General features: G+C 50.5%; 1 protein-coding gene across 2 annotated transcripts; it reads right to left on the bottom strand.

Annotated features, from left to right (window-relative positions):
• Positions 1-677: 677 nt before the first annotated feature.
• Positions 678-21,224, bottom strand: Sdhb (succinate dehydrogenase complex iron sulfur subunit B). Of its 2 annotated transcripts, none has more exons than XR_015619566.1 (8): positions 21,117-21,224; positions 15,234-15,367; positions 8,806-8,891; positions 6,913-7,049; positions 4,334-6,296; positions 3,678-3,779; positions 2,271-2,393; positions 678-857 (listed from the first exon to the last, which is right to left on the bottom strand). XR_015619566.1 is itself a non-coding variant. In NM_001100539.1 (8 exons), the coding sequence occupies exons 1-8, from the start codon at positions 21,186-21,188 to the stop codon at positions 780-782; spliced, it is 849 nt and encodes a 282-aa protein (NP_001094009.1). In that variant the 5' UTR covers positions 21,189-21,208; the 3' UTR covers positions 678-779. The 2 variants fall into 2 exon arrangements, 1 of the variants encoding a protein (NP_001094009.1); NM_001100539.1 differs by having other exon boundaries at positions 6,180-6,296; positions 21,117-21,208.
• Between the last annotated feature and the right edge of the window lie 212 nt (positions 21,225-21,436).

The raw sequence follows: 21,436 nt of genomic DNA, 5'->3' as shown, positions 1-21,436 counted from the left end.
TGGCATCCACTACTGTCACATCTGGCTTGAAGGGAACTTTAGGTAGGTCAAACATTCAGGAAACAAATGCAGAATGCAGGACAAAAGGCCTTTCATTTTTCCTTCTTATTTTTTCCTTAGACCTGATTTCACTATGTAGCCCAGGCTGGCCTGAAACTTACTATGTAGCCCAGGCTGGCCTCAACTCCCTCTGCCTCAGCTGGTATACTTCCCATTGCATGCTGTTGGCCCAGCATTACCTGTGTAACCACAGGTAATGAAGAGAGGTCAGGGCAGCTGTGGTGGGGAATGCAGCTTTGCCTTTTGAGGTCTCGAGAGATTCTCTGTAGAGCCTACCAGCCTGTAGCTGGTCAGGGTCACCGCTGTGTGCTGGAATAATTTCAAATCTTGCTTCCACGGTGTGGAGAGGCTGACCAGTATATAGTCCTGATGACTCCAAATGGCTCTGCACATGGCTGCTAGCTAATCCTGTGGGGGCTGGGACTATGTGGGACTACGTGGCAGGTGAGCATGGTGCTGGGGACACACTCCAGCGCTGGTTGTCCGCAATCCTCATCAGGGCTCAGGTCTGGAGCCATGTCCACCTCATCAAGGACAAGGATTCCCTGGTGCCTTCAGTCCTTGGCAGCAAGGACTTGGTTGAGACTGTCTTTAGTAATAACAGAGAGTGACACCTATTTATCTCCTAAATGTTTATTACATAGGCTGTACTCAGAGACACTCCGGGGGCTTGAAGGGACTCACGCCAGAGCTGACAGCCACACTCAGCATGGACAGGGTTAAGCCAATGCCCGCTTCTCCTTGTAGGTCGCCATCATCTTCTTGATTTCTGCAATTGCTTTTCCTGGATTCAGACCCTGGAGGGAAGGGAAGAGCTTCAGTACCAGGTATGATGGGAGGGAACAGAGAGGCAGCCAAGCCCCTTCCCAGGAGAGCGGTGTGCAGATCCAGCTCCTCAAAAGTCAGTGAGGGTGGAAAGGCAGCCCTGCTCCAGGATGGTCCTACGCTGACTACAAGGCGGGGGGCAGCATCTGACTGTTCAAGACACCCAAGGTGGAGTTTCCTTAGGACCACAGGCCAGGGTTAAGATTTGCCAGACACCATTACTGCTGTGAGTGAGTCAGCGACGGCAGAGACTACGTACTCTCAAAAGAGCTGTAAGAAACAAGCTTGGGACCGCTTCATCTCTTGCGTCTGACTGGCCAATACCAGCAGCCCTGGCTACAGCAGGGCCCCACAGCAGCTGTGACTTGTTTGCAGGACCAAGATACATATCCTAGTCAGGGCCAGCCTTGCCAAAGTAGGGAGGGAAATGGCAGGTACGTGGCAGCCCTGACTTATCTGAGGTTGGGGGAGGGCCTCCCAATTTAGGAGAGTAACTCAGAAACTAAAGTATTAAAGAGAAAATGACCCAAGACAGGCCAGGCTCTTCACAAATCAACACAGAGCGATTGATTGATCTCCAAGGTCCGTACACAAGGTAAGGTCCAGAGGGTGTGGCACAGGAAAGGCAGGGCAGACGGTGCACTGTGGGCTGCACAGCTGGCTTCACAGGGCAGCGCCGCATTCTCCTGTGCCTCAGCCTGTCCTCACATAGGACTTGAAGACTTGCCGGAGTTGGGCCCTTCTAGCAAAGTCTCCCAGATGTCTCCACCCTGCCAAGTGGCTACTCTATAGCTTCCTATCCTGCTGCCCGGTTCGCGCCTGAAGGGCAGTCAGGGTCCCTCCTCAGTTCTTCTTGCCCAGTGGCCAAGGCTGACATGTCCACAGTTGGCACCCGATCAGAAGGCACCCACAGATGACAAGAGGTCCCTCTCAGGAATGGGAGCTGGGTGGGGGTGGTGCATGCCTTTAGTCCCAGCACTCAGGAGGCCGAGGCAGGCTGGATTCAAGGCCAGCCTGGTCTACAGAGAGAGTGAGTTCCAGGACAGCCATGGCTATGTGGAGACATTCTGCCTCAAACAGGACAACATAACAAAAGAGATGAGGAGAGGCGGGGACATGGAGGCTGAAGCAGATGGGTAGCAGAGCTGTGGCACAGGCTGAGGGACCCTGCCTCCCACAGTGTTGGCACCTGGCTCCTGTACTCAGGCTGACCGCAGCTTCCTACCTGTGGGCCCTGGAGACATTCTTCCCCTTCCATCCCTGTGGACCTACAAGGAAGGCCTGGCCTTCTTGGGACCTGGTGGAGTCTGCGACTGAGAGCCATTCCAAGCCCCACCCGAGACAACAGGCATCCACCTCAAGCGGCCCGGCCACGGCTGCCATACCTTGGGGCAGGTCTGTGTACAGTTCATGATGGTGTGGCAGCGGTAGAGAGAGAAGGGGTCCTGCAGCTTGGCCAGGCGCTCCTCTGTGAATTCATCTCTGGAGTCGATCATCCAGCGATAAGCCTGGGAAAGCAGGGCATGGTAGCTGGCGTGAGGGGCCGGCCTGAACAGGCTCCGCAGGGCAGAAGCCTGCCATCGCCCCACAGTTCTTGCCTTGCAGGAAGGCTCCTCACTCTCTCCTAACCCTGTGTGTCCACTCGCCACAAGCCTTTGATCCACCCCGGGCTTCGCACCTCGGTGCTCAATGATATGGTCCTGGGCACCAGCTCTTCATGTTGTCCCAGGTTGTAATTAGGGAGGGTGGGCTGTGCCAAATGCTTTTTCTCTTGTCACAGCACCTGCCTGTGCTAGAAGCTGCCACTGAATAAATGCATGCTTTAGACAGGGTCTCACTGTAGCCCTAGCTGACCTGGAACTCAGAGATCTGCCTCCCCCCGAGTCCAGGGCTGAACTTACAGGGACACAGCACCACCAGGCCTGGCTTCTTTTTTTTTTTTCCGGAGTTGGGGACCGAACCCAGGGCCTTGAGCTTGCTAGGCAAGTGCTCTACCACTGAGCTAAATCCCCAACCCCCAGGCCTGGCTTCTTTGTTATTCTAAGGCTAGGTCTGTAGCCAGGCCTGGCCCTGAACTCATAATCTTCCCAAGTGCACGGGATTACATGCATAATGAGCTATGGTACCGTCATAGACAATTTGACTACTTTCTGTCAATCAACACATGCCCTGAGAGCAGCAAACTCACAATGGTTTACCGCAGGCCCCGGACTGCTCCCAGCTGGGTTTCTGAGACCTGTGTGGTTTCCAACAACTCAGATCCCGTGAGCCCACCCGCCTGCCCATGGCAAGGTCAACACTACTGTGTGCTCACACAGCCAGTAACTTCCTTTTTACTGGAAAATGGGAAACATGAAGTTATCTTGAGTTGCCTAACACTCTCTGAAAAGCAATGACCACAAATCTGAATCCCAGCTTCCTGGAAATGGACACTTTCTTTGCACTGAGCTATACACATGTGACAGGTAAGGACAAAACTCTTTCTTTCTAAGCAGCCCCCAGTCCAGCTTCCTGCCTTCCGATGAGCAGCTGCCCCTCAAGACACCTCCCCCAACCACACAGCCCACATTTCAGGGATCCGGCTCACACTGGGTCCCTCCCTTTGGGGTGGCCCTCTCCACTACACAGGCACAGCAAGGTGAAGCTTCAGCTCTGTTGAGAGCTACATGAGCCCAGTGAGCTGGCTTCCCCTCTGTACTGCAGGGCACTAGACAGCATCCTTCTGCAGGCAGCTACCTCCTGCAGGCCATTGTCCTCTAGGGCTTGGGGCTGTCTGAGACAGGGACACCCACCTGCATGAGAACTGCAGGCCCCAGGTACTTGTCTCCGTTCCACCAGTAACTGGGACAGCTGGTGCTGCAGCAGGCACACAGGATGCACTCATACAATCCGTCCTGTGTGGAGAGAAAGGAAGTCAGACACTGGGCGCAGCACACAGCAGAGGGCCAGCCTACCTGTGTGCTTTTTTGGTGAAATGCAAAGGGTGGTTTGTGGCAGTGTAATAGATTCATAAAAAAAAGATATTGTAATGAAATGCAAACCTCTTGTGGATCAGAGACCAGGGCCTTAAGTCCAACAACAATGCATGTAGACTGGGGAATCATTAACCACCCCCACTGACCTACAAGAGCCATGAACGAGGAGTTGTTCCCAACCAGAGTGCAGTCTGCAGTGAGGGGCACTGAAGCTCTTTGGCAGTCTGTCCAGTGTCTGTCAAGCTGGGCAGTCCTCAAGTTTTTCATGGGAGCACCCTAAGCTGCCCTCCATGTCTCACACACTGACCCTTGAACTCCAGGGGGGAAGGAGGGGTCAACTAGGATGCCTGAGCCCCACATGCCGCTGGCATCCTGGTCATACGCTTGCCACATGGCCTCAAGCCCTCTCTGTGCCTCCTAAGTTGGATTCTCTGATTCTGGCAACAAGCAGCAACCCAGAGGGGTCTGCTCACACAGGGGTGGTGGTGGTGGTGTTGGTCTGCTTGCATGGGTCAGCGACGGAGACAGGATGCCCAACACTGCAGCTGAAGACCTGATGGAGGAAGACAACTGGCTGCCTAGACTGGATGTGTGGTGAGAAGCCAGCCACACTGTCATTATGCCACAGTAGCAGGAGAGCTGCATAGCACATGTGGGTCAACAGCAAACTCATCCTTTGCAAGTCTGAGAGTGTACACACACACACACACACACACACACACACACACACACACACACACACACACAGAGGAATGCAAAAAATTAAAAGTAGTTCACAGTACATTCAATTATTTGTTCCATGTAGCCTATTAAGAAACCAAAAAGAAGCTACACAAATGTCTGTCACTTGTGGCCATGCTTCACGTGGTGCTGGGGACAGAGCCCTGGGCCTGTGCAAGCTAGGCAAGACCTCCACCACCAGGGTACAGCTCTGGCTTCATGTTGGGGTGGGGTGGGGTGTGTGTGTATTTATTTTGAGACTCTGTAGCCTGGGCTGGCCTGGAACTCATGAGACTCCTCCTGGCTCAGACTCCCAAGTGCTAGCATTATAGGCATGAATCACCTAATAAAGCCACCTCAAAGCGATGCTCCCTCGTTGTGCCCAGCCTGGATTGGAAGTGCAAGAATGGGAGGTAGAAGTGGTGAAAGGCAGTGATGTCCTCACGAAGGCGCTCATTGGCCTTCTAGCGTCACTAACTGGCCGTTCCTGTGAGGATGGACCAGCACGTGTTCTCTGACTTGAATGACAAGAGAATCCGCTAGGCACTCATGCACTGACACTGGTAAAATGTCCATGGCCAGAGTCCAGGGGTTCAGAAAGGAAGGAGGTGACTAAAGTGGGCTCGGTCCACTAGCCGAGTCAGCATGCTTGCCCATCAGTGGGCACTTCTCAGGCAGGAAGGCAGGGGAAAGCTGGACTCTAAATCCTCCACTCAAGGTGTCATAGCCCAGGACTGGGGCCAGGCTCAGTCGGCAGTCTTATTGGACAAACACACGGCCCTGGGATGGGTCCCCAGCAGCGCAGAAACCAGATGTGGCATGTGGGATGGGGAGGCACTTGGGTCAGCCTGTGACACAGCCCTTTCCTCAACAGAAACACTGTGCCCTGACTCAAGGGCAGTAACTCCAGAAGGCCAGGACCAACCAGTCCAGTCAGACCCGGCTCGCTTAGAGACAGACAGCAAGGCTCTACTTCCAGTCTGCCCTCCCCACCACCACACTGCCACAGACACCCCCTCCACTACCACACCGCCACAGAGACTGAATGGGCAGCATGTGTGCATGTTATTTTTTTTTTTTTTTTTTTGTTTGTTCTTTTTTTCGGAGCTGGGGACCGAACCCAGGGCCTTGCGCTTCCTAGGTAAGCGCTCTACCACTGAGCTAAATCCCCAGCCCCATGTGTGCATGTTATTAACCTCCCCTCCCCCGAGAGAGAACAGCTTGGTTTTGGCCATCAGCCTCTACAAAGCAAGCCTCTTAGATACTGCTCTCTTCTGCCACATGTAATCCCCTGCCCTGACACCCGCCCTCAGCTGTGCCCGCTCTTTGGTCCACTCTGGGCCTTCACAGGTATGCGCTGACCCCGATGCTGAGGCAGGGGCCCACCCTTGGGTTAGCTGCTCTTTCCTTGGCTCTCCAGCACTAGGGATGGATTCAGGGCCTTGAGCACACTAGCTAAGTGTTCTGCCACAGCCTAGCAACTTACTCCCCTCAGGTCAGAGAGCCACCAATTTCCTTCAGAGCACACTAAGTGTTCTGCATCACCCTACCGCTCCCCAACATCCAGGAAGCACCATGACAATAGATTTAAGTAATGACCAGCTTCTCCCGGTCCTCGATGGATTGCAGATACTGTTGCTTGCCCTCCTGGGACTCATCCTTCTTCTTCAGATAGGGCTCAATGGATTTGTATTGTGCATAGAAGTTACTCAAGTCCTGAGGAAAAGGAGGGAAAGGAGAGGGATCAGATCCTGCAGGGCCTTCAGCGGCTGGCTTCTTCCGACAGCTCACATACACCACACACTTTCCCACCATGACGCACAGAAACCAAACTCTGCAGAGGCAGTGACCACAGAGCTGGGAAATGTCTTCCCCACCAGCTGAAGTCACAGTACCTGGAGTCTTTTCTCCTGCTGCCTCAAGTCAGGGAAGGTGCCCGAGGTAGCAGAGGGAGGGACTGAGAGCAAAGTCAAGCCTCTCTGTTTCCCACTGAGATTCCACACAAATACTTTGCGGCTATGGTCAAATCCTTCCTTTCTCGGGCAGTTCCAACTCTGAAATTCTAAGCCCTTATTCCCAAACACACAAACCATCTGAGCTTCAGGATGTTCAGGCACATCACCTGTCACGGTCACACATGCCAGCCACACTGGTGTGGCTCTGGGAAGGGGGATTCCTAATGCCTCTGGGGATACTGTGGATCCCATAAACACAGGGAGTATCTGGTTGTTCTATCACTCGCACCAAAGAAGCTGTGAACACTGGACCTAGCTGCTCCAAACACCACAGCAGGACCCCACCCCCTGCCACAGAGGGAGAGCCGCACACTCACAGGGACTAGATCCTTGATCACATACATATGCGGAAGAGGGTATATTTTCGAGACTTTGCCAAGGTCTGTGTCGATCCTGCGCGTGCATGCCAGCGTGTTGCCTCCGTTGATGTTCATGGCACAAGAGCCACAGATCCCTGAGGGAGACACCAGGTGATCACGTCAGTAATTGCACTAATGTGCGTTTCTCCCTTCCCTCCTGCCTAGACCTCACCTTGAACCAGGCACACAGTTACCCTCTAAGCTACATCCTCAGTCCCCCGAAGGCCTAGCTGGCTCCTTCCATCTTTGTTTAATCCCAGGTTTCCAAGGTTAGGGGCGGCCGCTGAGCAGACATGGAGACGGCCTCTGTTCCTAACTTCTGGTTTCCAGCTCAATACATGTCCTTGTGGAGTCCTGTGACTCAGCAGGTTCACTCCCCACATAACAGGTCTACATAGTCACCTACCTACCTAACATTAAGATACACAACAGCGTTTGCCTAGCAAGCACAAGGCCCTGGGTTCGGTGCCCAGCTCTGAAAAAAAAAAAAAAAAAAAAAAAAAGAGACACACAACAGCTTGTCTGACAGACAGGCTCCTTGGCCACAGAGCCAGCTGGGCTTCAGGGCCTTTTAAGCTTTTTTAAAAAAAATCATTATTACTAAATTAATTTGATTTTTACTCGAAATCCTATTATTAAAGTATATTATCTTTGTTGTATTATCACTAGCAATTATTTTTCTTCTCTCTCTCTCTCTCTCTCCCTCTCTCTCTCTCTCCCCCTCTCTCTCTCTCCCTCTCTCTCTCTCTGTGTCTCTGACTCTGTGTGTGTGTCTCTCTCTCTGTTTTTGAGACAGGATTTCTGTGTAGCCCTGGCTGTCCTGGAACTCCCTCTGTAGACCAGGCTGGCTTCAAGCTCAGAGATCCACCTTCCTCTGCAAAAGCGTAAAAGCGTGCACCACACTGCCTGGCTTTTCTTTTTTTTTTTTTTCCGGTCTCGCTGCATAGTCCAGAACTGAGTTGCCAGCCACCCCAGCGCTCCACACTCGCTCTGCACTCTCAGACACACAGGCTAAGTGCACAGCATTAGAGGAGGAAGCTGTCTTCTCACATCTCAGCAGCACAGCACAAGTACATCACCCCGTGACAAGGACACTGGATAGGCCTCAGCCAGAAACTCCCACCTCCCACTAACAAAGAGCTCACGCGGCAAATGCCAGCTAGTCTGTCCTCACTGGTGCTGCTGGGACACAGGAAGCTCGAGACAGAGCTCCCCAGGGAAATCAGAACCTGCACCACAGTTCACACTTTGGAAGCTGAATCCCATGAAAAAGAAGGTGACATACAAAAAAAAAAAAAAAAGAAAAAAAAAAAAAAAAAGAAGGTGACATACAGCAAGCAGGGTGTGGGGATTAGAAGGGTCCTGAGTGGGTGTGTGTTGTGACAGGGGCCTGGTCATGTGAAGCCTGTGGAAATGACAAGGTCTTCCTCCAGGCGAGGCGCAGAATGACGGCCCAGCTCCCTTTGGTCTAAGCGTGAGTGTTTATGAGTGACTGACCAGTGCAGCAGCCATCGCTTCTTTTCTCAGAGGACTACTGTCTGAGACTGCACCCCTCCAGAGCCCTCCTACCTACACTGGCTAACCTCATCCTATGCTGTGGGTAACAAACACCCTGAGGTTCTGGCTTATGTAGCTGCTTGCCTACCTGGTCTAAGCTTCCTCCATATCTGGGTGTCCACCCTTCCTTCATTCCCTTACTGCCCCATCAGGGCACTCCCTAACGCTGTACTGGTCTCAGAAGCAAGGTCACCTTGCAGGGCTGTAGCTCTCCAGGGTGCTGCCGTCTGTGGGGGGCCACACCTCATGGTAGTCAAAAGCAGGCCGAGGTCTAGTGATAATGAAACCACTCACCTTCTCTGCATGATCTTCGGAAGGTCAAAGTAGAATCGATTTCATTCTTAATCTTGATTAGAGCATCCAGCACCATCGGTCCACACCTGATGAAGAAAAGAGCTCAGTTCTGCTATGGCCAGCATCTGACTTCACTACTGCAGACACCGGACACAGGGCACACTGAACCCATCAGCGGCAGAGTTTAACTACTGCACACTTGTATGTGTTTATTCCTTTTGTGCTGTGCTCTTTTCTTCTTCTTCTTTTTCCGGATATGCTTTTTTTTTTCCTTTTCTTTTCTTTTTTTTGGACCTGGGGACCGAACCCAGGGCCTTGCGCTCGCTAGGCAAGTGCTCTACCACTGAGCTAAATCCCCAACCCCCCGGATATGCTTTTTCTATGTAAAAGCCCTGGTTGTCCTGAAACTCACTCTGTACACCAGGCTGGTCTCGAATTCAAGAGATTCTCCTGCCTCTGCCTCTTGAGTGCTGAGATTAAAAGGTGTGCAACCCCCCCACCGTGTGTGTGTGTGTGTGTGTGTGTGTGTGTGTGTATGTGTGTGTGTAGTGCATGCCTATGTATATGCAGGTGCACATATGTAGGGAGTGGTTCCCAATTGGTTCTTTGAACTATCAATAAAGATGCCAAGGGCCAATTGCTGGGCGTAAGGAAAGAGGCGGGACTTCCGGGTCCTCACAGGAGTAGGCGAGGAGCCACAGAGAGGGAAAGGGATTTTCACCATGCTTCTGAGTAACCAGCCACTTATGGTGGATTGGGCCCAACTGGGGCCCACTAGAGCTGAGGTAGCAACTAAAGCTGAGGTCAGATTTAGTGTGCTGAGCTAAGAGTATTGGGAAGGGCACCCTAGCCGTGGGAGATTAGAAGCGTCCAGCAACTGAGCCAAAGCAGTTATATAAAATAAGCAGTTAAAGAAAATAAGTTAATGTGCATGTGTTTTATCCTCAGATCGGAGGGAACCTGGGTGGGGCTGGAAGTGTGGTCTGCCAGGAACTTAAAGTGACCTTACAGTGGGGTAGCAAAAACTACATGCTACACACATACAGGCGGGTGCGTGGAAGCCGGAGGGGGATGTCTAGAGTCTTCCTGTATCGCTCAGTCTTAGTCCCTTGAGACAGGGTCTTTCACTGAACCCGGAGCTGCTGTTTTTCAGCTAGGTTGATAGGCAGCCCCCGATCTGGATCCTCCTGTGTCTGCTCCTCTACTCTAGAGCCAATTACAGGAGCAAGGAGCACTGCCTGGCTTCTTTCATGAATGCTGGCTCCAAACTTAGGCCCTCATGCTTGCGAAGCTCACACTTTACCCACTCAGCCACTTCCTCAGCCTGTCTGTCTGTCTGTTCTTGTTTGTTTTGTTGAGATGGTGTCTTACTATGTAGTCCAGGCTGGCCTTGAACTTGGTTGCTCCTGATATGAGCGTTACATGATTGTAACAGGAAATACGGTAAGGATGATAAAAGAGAATAAACTGGACTTGAGGATGGCTCAGCAGTGAAGAGCACAAGAGCCCACGCTGTACTTGCAGAGGACCTGAGTTCAGTTCCCAGCCCTGACGCTGGGCAGCTTGTAACCGCCTGTAACCAGCTCTAGAGAAGCTGCAGTCCCTGGCTCTGCAGCACTTACACACAAGCTGGCATGCATGCACCTACATAGTAATAGTTCAGAGGGCCGCAGTCCAGATGTGACAAGTGTCCTGGGGCTGGCAAGCATCTTACATGAGCCACAGTGAGTTGTAGTTTTGTTTTGTTTTGTTTTTTAAAAGATCTATTTCTTTTATTTATGTGAGCACACAGTTGCTGTCCTCAGACAGATCAGAAGAGGGGGACATCAGATCTCATTACAGATGGTTGTGAGCCACCATGCGGTTGCTGGGACTTGAACTCAGGACCTCTGGAAGAGCAGCCAGTGCTCTTAACCGCTCTCCAGCAGCCCCTAGTTGTAGTTTTTAAGGATTTAGTTCACTTCATCACAATTGCTGAAGCTGAATGTCTCGGCACAGTCATTACCAATAATCTTACAAGGTCTGGAGTGACACCCTCTGCTTGGTAGTGGGATTTTTTATCTGGCTGTTTTATTGGAGTGCTAGAACTAAGAGCCAAGGGTTCATGTGTGCTAAGTAAGCCCCCAACACGGAGCCTCAGCCCAGCTCCCACTCAATTTCTTTTCTTCCGAGACAGGGTCTGATGACAGTTTAGGCTGGCTTTGAACTTGCTGTTATGCAGGATGATTTCTTTTTTTTTTTTTTGGTTCTTTTTTTCGGAGCTGGGGACCGAACCCAGGGCCTTGTGCTTCCTAGGCAAGCGCTCTACCCCAACCCCGCAGGCTGATTTCTTAAATCCTAGGGCTGAAGCCATCCCCTACTGTGCTAAGTATTTTTTTTTTTAAGATTTTATTTATTTATTGAATATAAGTACACTGTAGCTGTCTTCAGACACACCAGAAGAGGGCATCAGATCTCATTACAGATGGTTGTGAGCCACCATGTGGTTGCTGGGAATTGAACTCAGGACCTCTGGAAGAGCAGTCAGTGCTCTTAACTACTGAGCCATCTCTCCAGCCCTCTGTGCTAAGTATTCTTATTTCTGGCCTTTTCTGTTAATTTTATTTTTATGTTTTGTTTGGATTTGCTTTGCTATTCTTTTCCTCTTTTTTTTTTTTTTTAATACTGGGGCTTGAACACAGGGCCTTACACAAGGCTGGCCAACTGTTACTATTGTGCTATTGTGCTATATCCTCAGACTCATTAATGTCATTTAAACGGCCTCATGCACTGCTATGCTGGCCTCGCACTTGTATGCTCTACCTTGGAATCAGTAGCTGGGATGGCAGAAGCACAAAGCCGTGCCTGGCCCCGCCTTCATACTGTTTCTGTGGCACTGGGGGCCTCCTGCATGTTAAGTACACCTGGGCTGTACCTCCAACCTCCTTTCCTACCTTCTAAGGTAAAGTCTTAGATGACTGGTTTTTTTTTTTTTTTGGTTCTTTTTTTCGGAGCTGGGGACCGAACCCAGGGCCTTGAGCGTCCTAGGCAAGCACTCTACCACTGAGCTAAATCCCCAACCCCTAGATGACTGGTTTTAAGCCTTTTCATGTTCCAGGGTAATCTCAAACTGGAGAGCCTCCTGTCTCAAGCTCATGAGAAGACATTAGAAAAAAAAAGCCCGGGGTTGGGGATTTAGCTCAGTGGTAGAGTGCTTGCCTAGCAAGCGCAAGGCCCTGGGTTCGGTCCCCAGCTCCGGAAAAAAAAAAAAAAAAAAGCCCTTAAACCCTAATCACCGATCTGTGAACCTCCTTGGCAGGAGCTCAGAGCACGGCTGGCTCTTACTTAACTCTGCAAGGCTGTGGTTTCCTGCACTGACCTGTTATTTACTTCTCTGTGACTCTTTAAATTCATTCATTCTTTTCTGTTGTTGTTGTTTGTTCTGTCCAGGACAAGGTTTCTCTGTGTGCCTGACTGTCCTGGAACTTGATTTGTAGACCAGGCAGACCTCAAACTCTCTGAGGTCCACCTGCCTCTGTCCCGAGTGTGCCACCAAATTTTCTACTGTGGTCAGAGTAGACCTTGAGAGTGTGACCTCTGAAATGTACTGGCTTTTATTGTGACCAACTTCTTGGTAAGCATACCATATGCACTTGAAACCAAGTTGCATTTTGCCACTGGTTGGTGTGGAATATCCCCCCACAACTGTTTTACTTACAAATCTGCGTCATGACTTTTCTTTTCTGTTTATGTGTGTGCGTGTGTGTGTGTGTGTGTGTGTGTGTGTATGCATGTGTGTGCGTGTGTGTATGAAGTGCTCACAGAGGTCAGAGGAGGGTATCAGATCCCCTGGAGGGGAAGTTGCAGACTACTGTGAGCTCCCTGGCATGGGTAGAGGGAGCTCAGTTACAATCCCCTGCCAGACTAAGTGCTCTTAACTGCAGAACCATCTCTGCATCCCCTTGAAAAGAATGTGTGTGTGCACGTTCAGGTGCATGCGTGTATGCGTGGAACCAAGGTCACCCTCAGGTATTGATCCTCAGACACGGCCTCCCACGGGAACTAAGGGTATCAGAGGCCAGGCTGCCTGGCAGCCAGGACCTGGCTGTCTCTGCTTCCACAGTGCTGGGATAGGACATATATGCTAACCATGCCCCACAGTTTGCATGTGTTCTGGGGACCAAACTTAGGTTTTCTAAGGCCCACAAGTACTTTACCAGCTGAGCCAGCTCCGTTCATTTGTTTGAGGTGAGGTCTCATACAGTCCTGGCCGGCCTAGCTGAGGATGAACTTGGAATTCTTGTCCTTATATTTCTAAGGCCCAAGTGATGGGATCCTTGGGTCGCCATGCCTAGCCAGTCTGCCTCCTTCCCAGTGTCTCTGTGTAACCAGCAGTCCTGGATCCCACCAAGCTTTCCTGAGGACTGTCCACACTTCACGGTTTTTAGATGGTAATCAACATGGCAGATTCAAGCACTAGGAAGAGGTTCAAATGGAGCTTGTATTCCTCCTTGAGTCTTTCCAGGGTTCCCATATTCTCTGCTTCCCAGAGTTTTAGTCTGTGAGGTTAGGGCTCGTTCAGTCCCTGTGCTCAAGGCCAGTCTCTCTCTAGTGCCTTTAGTCATTCCTTTTTTTTTTTTTAGGATTTATTTATTTTATGTACATGAGCACACTGTAGCTGTCTTCAGACACAACAGAAGAGAGCATCAGATCTCATTACAGATGGTTGTGAGCCACCATGTGGTTGCTGGGACTTGAACTCAGGACCTCTGGAAGAGCAGTCAGTGCTCTTAACCGCTGAGCCATCTCTCCAGCCCCGCCTCCAGTCATTCCTATGCTCCCTGGGTTTGTCTGAGGAAAGCCTACTCAACCATTGCTGAAAGGGAGCTGGGGAAAGCTACTGCAGTACTGTACAAAGTTCACCCTTGTATTATTTAAATGAGGATTCCTAAGCCCTCCTACCTTGTTCAATCCTGACATGGCCCTGTAGTGCTTAAACTACAAGAATCTCCTGTCTCAGGTCTGCGTAAACAGTTTTACCATTTATTCTCCACCTGATCACCCAATGGCAGTCAAAATAGAGAATTAGGGCGAGACTCCTGCCAGTCAGAGGAAGGGTCTGGTAGAGGGAGAGGGGGAGAATGGAGGATTTGGAGCCAGAAGGAAGAGGTTCGGAGAGATCCTGAAAACACAAATACCCCTGGAGCCCGAAGAGCCAGGTCAATAATAATATGCAAGTACCGTGGGACAGGGCTGGGGGGACAGGGCTGGGGGGACAGGGCTGGGAGGACAGGGCTGGGGGGACAGGGCTGGGGGGACAGGGCTTGAGGGACAGGGCTGGGGGGACAGGGCTGGGAGGACAGGGCTGGGGGGACAGGGCTGGGAGGACAGGGCTGGGAGGACAGGGCTGGAGGACAGGGCTGGGGGGACAGGGCTGGGAGGACAGGGCTGGGGGGACAGGGCTGGGGGGACAGGGCTGGGGGGACAGGTCTGGGAGGACAGGGCTGGGAGGACAGGGCTGGGAGGGCAGGGCTGGGGGGACAGGGCTGGGGGGACAGGGCTGGGAGGTAGCCAGATTAGCTTAGGGGTTAAGGTTGATCATTTAACTGCTCAGCTATTGAGTGTAGCTTGAAATCTTTGTTTCTCTGTGTGGTTATTGGGACTAGCATAAGGTAAAGAAATATAACTGTCAGATTAATTCACTATTTACATTTATATTAAAGCTAATTCTTTAATGGTATTATATATTTTTAAAATTTTATAATTTTAGCCTCATATTACTGAGGTGGGTTTGTGTTCTTGTTTTGTTTTTTAAGAGGTTTCATTGTGTGACCATGGCTGTTCTGGAGCTCATGCAGACCAGGCTGGCTCAAACTCACAGAGATCTGCCTGCCTGCCAGCCTCCCAAAACTCTGGGTTTAAAGGTTTGTGCCACCATCACCTGTCTTACTGAGTTTTGAGTTGCAAAATTTTTTTGTCTTCTAAGTATCTGGCAATATTTTTACTTTTTCCTTAATAAAACAGTTGGCTAGTACTTACACAGAGTGCATGAAGCTACAGGCTCAACCCCGGCACCTCGTACCCCAGGTATGGTAGCCCACACGACCCATGCCCGTAACCCCAGAAGTGGGGAGGTATAGGGAGGAAGATTAGAAATTCAAGGCCTTCCTTCCTCAGCTAAGTAATGAGTTCAAGATGAACCTGAACTACAAAGAGAGGGAGGGAGGGAGAGAGGTAGGGAGGGAGCGAGAGGGCACACGCGAGAGAGCAACTTATCTGACCCTAAAGACGGATATCTGATTCTCTGTAACATTAAGGGAATCAGATTTTTGTGTCTCCCAAGACCCAAAGGGCATGACTCTACAAGCTCTGTCCATAGCACCACAAGTAACAGCAGAAACCAGACGTAACTGAGTCCAGTGAGCCCTTCCACCCTCCCAGACACTCACTTATTCAGATCCACCTTGTATGTCTGCATTCGAGGTTTATCTCCAGCCTTGTCCGGGTCCCATCGGTAAATGGCGAAGGTTTTGATTCTGGGAGCTGCAGCAGCAGCTGTCTGTGCCTCTCGGCAGGCCTGAAACTTGAAAAAGCCAAAAAGAGGAAAGAGAAAAACATTAAAGACTGCAAGACACTTCTCCACTTACTGGTGTGATAACTATATTCCTGGCACAGACGGGCCGGGTACCCCACTTCCTTGGAAGGCACACTCACCAACATCCAACAGACCTTAATCCCCATGAGAAGCCAGCTATGGGCCCAGGGCCAGGGACACAGCACTTAGCTTTACTTCTGACACAGACAGAACCTTCCCTTCCATTGAACTTATCTGTGGTGACCTACAGTGAAGTGGAAGCTACATGACGATGTACACGGAGGGATCCTGAGGAGGTGAAGCCAGCCTCCCAAGAGAGGGCGGAGGTCACGGGCTGCACTGACTAGGGTTTAACTGGAGCCAGAAGAGCAGTGTTAGGAGGCAGGGGGAACAGCAGGTGTGAGGATGTGTGCGGTGACGTGGGGGCATGATCACACTGAGGTGAGTTCGTTTTTGTCCTGAGAACCACAGAACACAGTGACACTTCAGTTGAGACAGGGTCCCATGCAGTCCAGGCTGGATTCCAACTTCAATCTTCCTGCCTTGGCCTTCTAAATGCTGAGACTACAGGTGAGTGCCACACGACCGGCCTGTACAACTTCTAACCTGGGTGGTGACAAGACTGTGCTGTGCACGTATGTGAGATAATGACACTTAGAAGGGAGACTTATTACATGAGATCCGAACAAACCAGTCAGAAAGCTACTTCTGTTTTTAAAACAAGACACTGTGGCCAGCAAGAGGGTCCAAGTACTTGCGATGGCAGCCTAAAAACTTGAGTTCATTCCCAGAAGTCATGTAAAGATGGAAAAAACTGACTATCTACACAGTGGCACGTGCCGTTCCCTCATCATACAACAGAATAATAATATAAAAACAATTTTTTTTTTGGGCTGGAGAGATGGCTCAGTGGTTAAGAGGTTCTGAGTTCAGTTCCCAGCAGCCACACGGTGGCTCACAACCATCTGTAATGGGACCTGATGTCCCCCTCTTCTGGTGTGTCTGAAGACAGCTACAGTGTACTCATATACATAAAATAAATAAATATATCTTTAAAAAATATTTTTTAACCCCAACATGACAGCTGGGGTGGTGGTGTATCCCTTTAATCCCAGCACTTGGAGGGCAGGTGGATCTCTGACTTTGAGGCCAGCCTGGTCTACAGAGTGAGTTCCAGGACAGCCAGGGCTACACAGAGAAATCTGTCTCCAAAAAAAACGAACCAAACCAAAAACCCAATATGGTAACATTTTTAAAACAGGCACAGATCTGCGGATGATGCCACAGGGCTGTTCCAACACTTGGGAGGTGAAGGCAGGATCATGCAGTTGAGGCCAGAAAAGGCAGAGACTATGCTTTTAAAAAGAAAGCAGGGGTTGAGGATTTAGCTCAGTGGTAGAGTGCTTGCCTAGCAAGTGCAAGGCCCTGGGTTTGGTCCTCAGCTCCGGGAAAAAAAAAAAAAGAAAAAAAAAAAAAAAAGAAAGAAAAAAGAAATTTGTTTAAAAAGAAAGCACTCCTCCCAAACCCAGTGAAAACTCATGATGAAGACTATCTGAGCACCAATTAGGGAACAAACAAGTTCTGCTCTGTTCTGCTGCATCTCAGCAACACAAAATCTCTGTCATGTGAGTCAGACAGCCAGGAACAATAACCCTGAGATGATGACCCTGAACCTGGACCTTCCTGCCTCTGCTCCCCCGTGCTACGTCAGCAGGGACGCCCCACAATGCCTGGTTTATGCGGGTACCGGGACGATACAAACATGCATCCTACGCCCTCTTCTGGACTCTTGAGATAATTTTAGATCACATATATCTGTAATAGTATTGAGATTCTTCCTGGATGAAAACATCTTACTATGCAGTTCAGGCTGGCCTTGAACATGCGGCAAATCTCTGATTTCTGCTCCTGAGTACCAAGACAATACTACATACCCAATTATGGCCCCATAGTATGGAAGACCAATTCAGCAGTACCCTCTGAGGGCAGGAAGAGCTCAGTTGACTCCTAGGCCTGCTGAAATGACAGGTTACCTGCAAAGGAGCTTCATCGTCTTTCTCCTATTTAAACATTTGTTTCTATAGAGACATTTGATCAGGCACACTTTTCAAAAGGGACTAGGGTCAGATTGAAATCAATCAAGGATATTTATTTACTTTGAGATGAGGCTCACATAGCCCAGGCTGGCCTCAAATTTATTATGTAGCCAAGAATTACCTTAAACAGCCAATTCTGCATCCACCTTCCATGGCTAGGAATCAGCTAGTCCTGTTGTTTTGAGACAAGGTCTTATATCCAGCCCTGGCTATCCTGGAACTTGCTAGTAGAGCAGACTGGCATCAAACTTACAGAGGTCTGATTACATGGCCTTATGAGTGCTGGAATTAAAGGTGTATACCACCACACCAGCCTATTTTTATTCTCGTGTATGCCGTGTGTGTGTGTGTGTGTGTGTGTGTGTGTGTGTGTGTGTGTCTGAGTATATGCCATGTGTGCAGGTGCCTGAGGTAGCCAGAAGATGGCACTGGATCTGCCAAAGTTGCAATTACAGCTGGCTGTGAGTGACGGGACATGGGAGCTGGGAACTGAACTCAGCAAGTGTTCTTGAGAGCTGAGCCATCTCTCCAAGCCTAGATTTGTGATTTTCAGAAAGATGGCAGGAATCACAGCATGCTTGTGTACCTTGCATAACCATGAGGGCAGAGAACAGCTATGAATCGGTGAGGGGACAATTAGCAGAGGGCCTTGGTGAACAAATGAGGAAAGACAGGATGGACATCAGGACACGTGGTATGCTGGCCCAAGGAGTCCTGTTAGCCTGCCCTGAACCCTGGTATTAGGAAGGAGAATGAGCAACCTCCTCTTGAGAAACCTGTGTACATTCATGGTCTTTCCCTCTCCCCTAATGTCTGTGCTTAAATCTATATTAAAACTTTTTTTTAAACAAAAATGCATTTGGATTGTGTGCATGGTGTCGGTGGCGAGGATGTGCTCATGTGGAGGGCAGAGGAACACTCTGAAGTAGGTTCCCTCCTTCTGCCTTCATGTGGGTTCTAGGGACAGGGCTCTGGTCATTAGATCTGACCAACACGCCTTTTCAGCCACCAAGCCATCTCCTCGGCTCTCAGAGCTTTTCCTAATAAACCCTTTGCTTTTAAAAAAAGGCCGCTCAGACAGGGAGATGGGCTGTAGTGTGAGACTTCCTTCCTCTCTCTCCCTCCCTGTCCAGCAACTTATATGCCAGGTTCCCCATGGGAGTGGAGACTGTGAACACATCTGGCCCTCGATCTATGACTCTAGTGGTGTGCCACGAAGGAAGAACGTCTCTAGATAATCCTGGAGAAGATGAACTTCCTCTATCTTCCGCAGGGGCAGGCCTGAAGCTAGACATATGACACGGCCACCAGGAAGGAAGGTGGGCAAAGGTAAGAAGGCAAAGCCAACCCTACAGACTCAAGGAAGGGGCAGGCTTGTATCTGAAGTGTGTTAGTGGGATCCAGCCCTGTTACCTTCAAGCTGCGAGTTCTTTAGAGAATCTCTTAACCAGTCTGATCCCACTTCCTCCAGTCTAATCTCACTTCCCCCTTTGCGAAGGGGAGGGTGGTATGGATACCCACTTCACAAGGAGCAGGCCAAACTACTGGCACAGCTCAGGAAATGATCTGTTCCCATGAGTTCACAGCAATCACAGGAGACTTGGAACCAGAACGGAAAGTCCACAGCAAGCTCAGGACGGGGCTTTTTGAGCACAAATATACCTTCCCACAGGGAGGAGGCCTCTCTTACTCTCACTACCCTAGAAAGGTGGGTAAGGGCCTCTCCTGAAATCCTAATGCTGACCTTTGAAACCAGTCTCTTCTTCACTTCGTTCTAGAATGCCCCGCCTGAGCCTGAGAACTCACTCCTTACAGTGAGGCTCTCATAACCTCACTGCTGCCTCTGCAATGTAGAAAGAGGACAGTAAACAAGGTCACCCGGAATTATTAACTGGATAACCTATCAGGAGGCTCCTCCCTCAAGAAAACTGATACACCCCCTTTGTGCGGTCACTGATTGCTGTAGCTTTTAAATTAGGGGTGGGGCCTGGTGAAATTTCTCCCATTCATGCTTGCATGAACTGGTGTCATTAGGATCCCATGTTCTCAGCCCTAAACACTTTATGCATAAGGAACACTAAATGCACTTAAAGAGATTGTGTACGTATATATTTAGCCATGCTAATTAAAGAAGTCATGAGTTTGAAAGGGAGGGAGCATGGGAGGAGAGAGGGGATTGGAAAAAATTTAAATACAGTAGTCATGCATGAAATTCTCAACAACCAAAACAGGATCATTAACTGAATACTTGGGACATCAGCCTGAGGCTCTGGTAGGCACTGTCTGTTTTTGTTGTTGAGACAGGGTCCCAAGTAGCCCAGGTTGGCCTTGCACTCCATATGGGGCTGAGGATGTCCTTACACTCCTGATCTCGCTGCCTCAGCCTCCCGAGTGCTGCTATGATAGGTGTGTATGCAGAGATGCACAGGTCCACACCTTTCATCTCAGCATTTACTCCCATGTGCTGAAGGAGGAGGATCTCTGAGTTCCAGGACAGCCAGGGTTGCATAAAGACACTGTCCAAAAAGCCAAAACCTAAGCAAAACAATAACACTGTCACAGGCTGGAGATTTGTCCTAGCAGTTTGGAAGGAGCAGAGTTCAGTTCTCTGCACTCGCATGGCGGCTGATAACCACCTGTAACTCCAGTTCCAGGAAATACGGCTCCCTCTTCTCCACAGGCACACGCATGGTGCCTATACATAACTCCTACGTACAAATGGAAACATCTAAACAAAACAAAACAAAACAAAAAACAACCCACAAAAGAACCTGCCCACGATCTACAGTTTACAAGAAAGGGGGGGGGGGGCGCTCAGGTTTTAAGTCACTAAGAAAGTCTCTCTCGGAGTTCCTGTTGTCCACCTGTGAAGGACTGTCCAGGAGCCCAGAAGAGGACTGAATGGTATTTGTAAATCTTTAAGGAGAGGCAGTTTCTCTCGCCTTTCTAAGTGCTTCCACTGTGTACAGCTCCCGAGGATAGGGCGTGTGGGGAGACCTATGACAGAGCCACTACAGTAGTATTAACAAAAGCAGCTCCAGGCTCTGTCTGTCATCCCATGCCATCCGTATGAGATCAGTGCCGCTACACACCCTTGAATAAACACACTTCAGGGAACCGGGTCTTGCTTGCAAACTTCTACAGTCCGCATCTTTCAGGGGTTGGGTCGTTTTCTTCTATGTCTTCCTTTCCCTGCGGGTCAAGTGCATTGTCCTCCAGAGTTCAGCGGTCTCCGACATTACCGATGCAGAACAGCCTAATCTGGAGTTGCGACCTGGTCTCCCGGGACCCGTCCCAGACAACCCGCAGGCCTCCCTTTTACACAAGGTTGGTCGAGTGCAAATATCAGGATTTGATTCTGGGTTCCAACAACAGGTCGCCCATCATATGACCTTGACCAATTCGCTTGTCCTCCCTGACCTCTGCCTTTCCGTTATCTTTTCCAACCTCCTCCCGGCCGCGACTCTCCAGCTTGGGAGAAGCGCGGGTTGGCTATCTGAAAGGATGCTCAGGGGCAGGGAGCTGGTAAGTCCTCTCCTGAGGCCTGGACCCGGGCTCTTTCCGCTTCTCCGCGGACTCTCCACCCAGGCAGCCTCGGTGACCGGCACGGTTCCCCACTGAACTACGGCTCCGGGGCTCACCTGCAGGCCGACTCTGCCGAGAGCCGTAGCCGAAAAGCCGCGCTTCAAGGAGACCCCGACCACCGCCGCCATTTTGGCTCCTGACGTCAGCCCCACCCCTTACCCTCCGGCATCCCGTCGAACACCGCGGTGGGAAGCCGGCCTCTCCCCTTGAGGTCCGCTAGCAGCCTAAGAGCCAACGAGTGGAAGGCAGCTTCCGGTATCCCGAGTAAACGGACAGGAAGTGCGAGTGTGCCGTAGCGGCCAGTAGGGCGCATGCCCACTGGGCTTCCTATGTTCCTAAGGTGACCTCTGGAGTCGGAGCAGCGGGAAAGAGGGAA

The sequence above is a fragment of the Rattus norvegicus genome, chromosome 5 (assembly GCF_021556685.1).
Source record: "Rattus norvegicus strain SHRSP/BbbUtx chromosome 5, alternate assembly SHRSP_T2T, whole genome shotgun sequence".
NCBI classification, from domain to species: Eukaryota; Metazoa; Chordata; class Mammalia; order Rodentia; family Muridae; genus Rattus; species Rattus norvegicus.
Note: the sequence above shows the minus strand (reverse complement) of the source record. Positions and strands in the feature narration are given on the sequence as shown.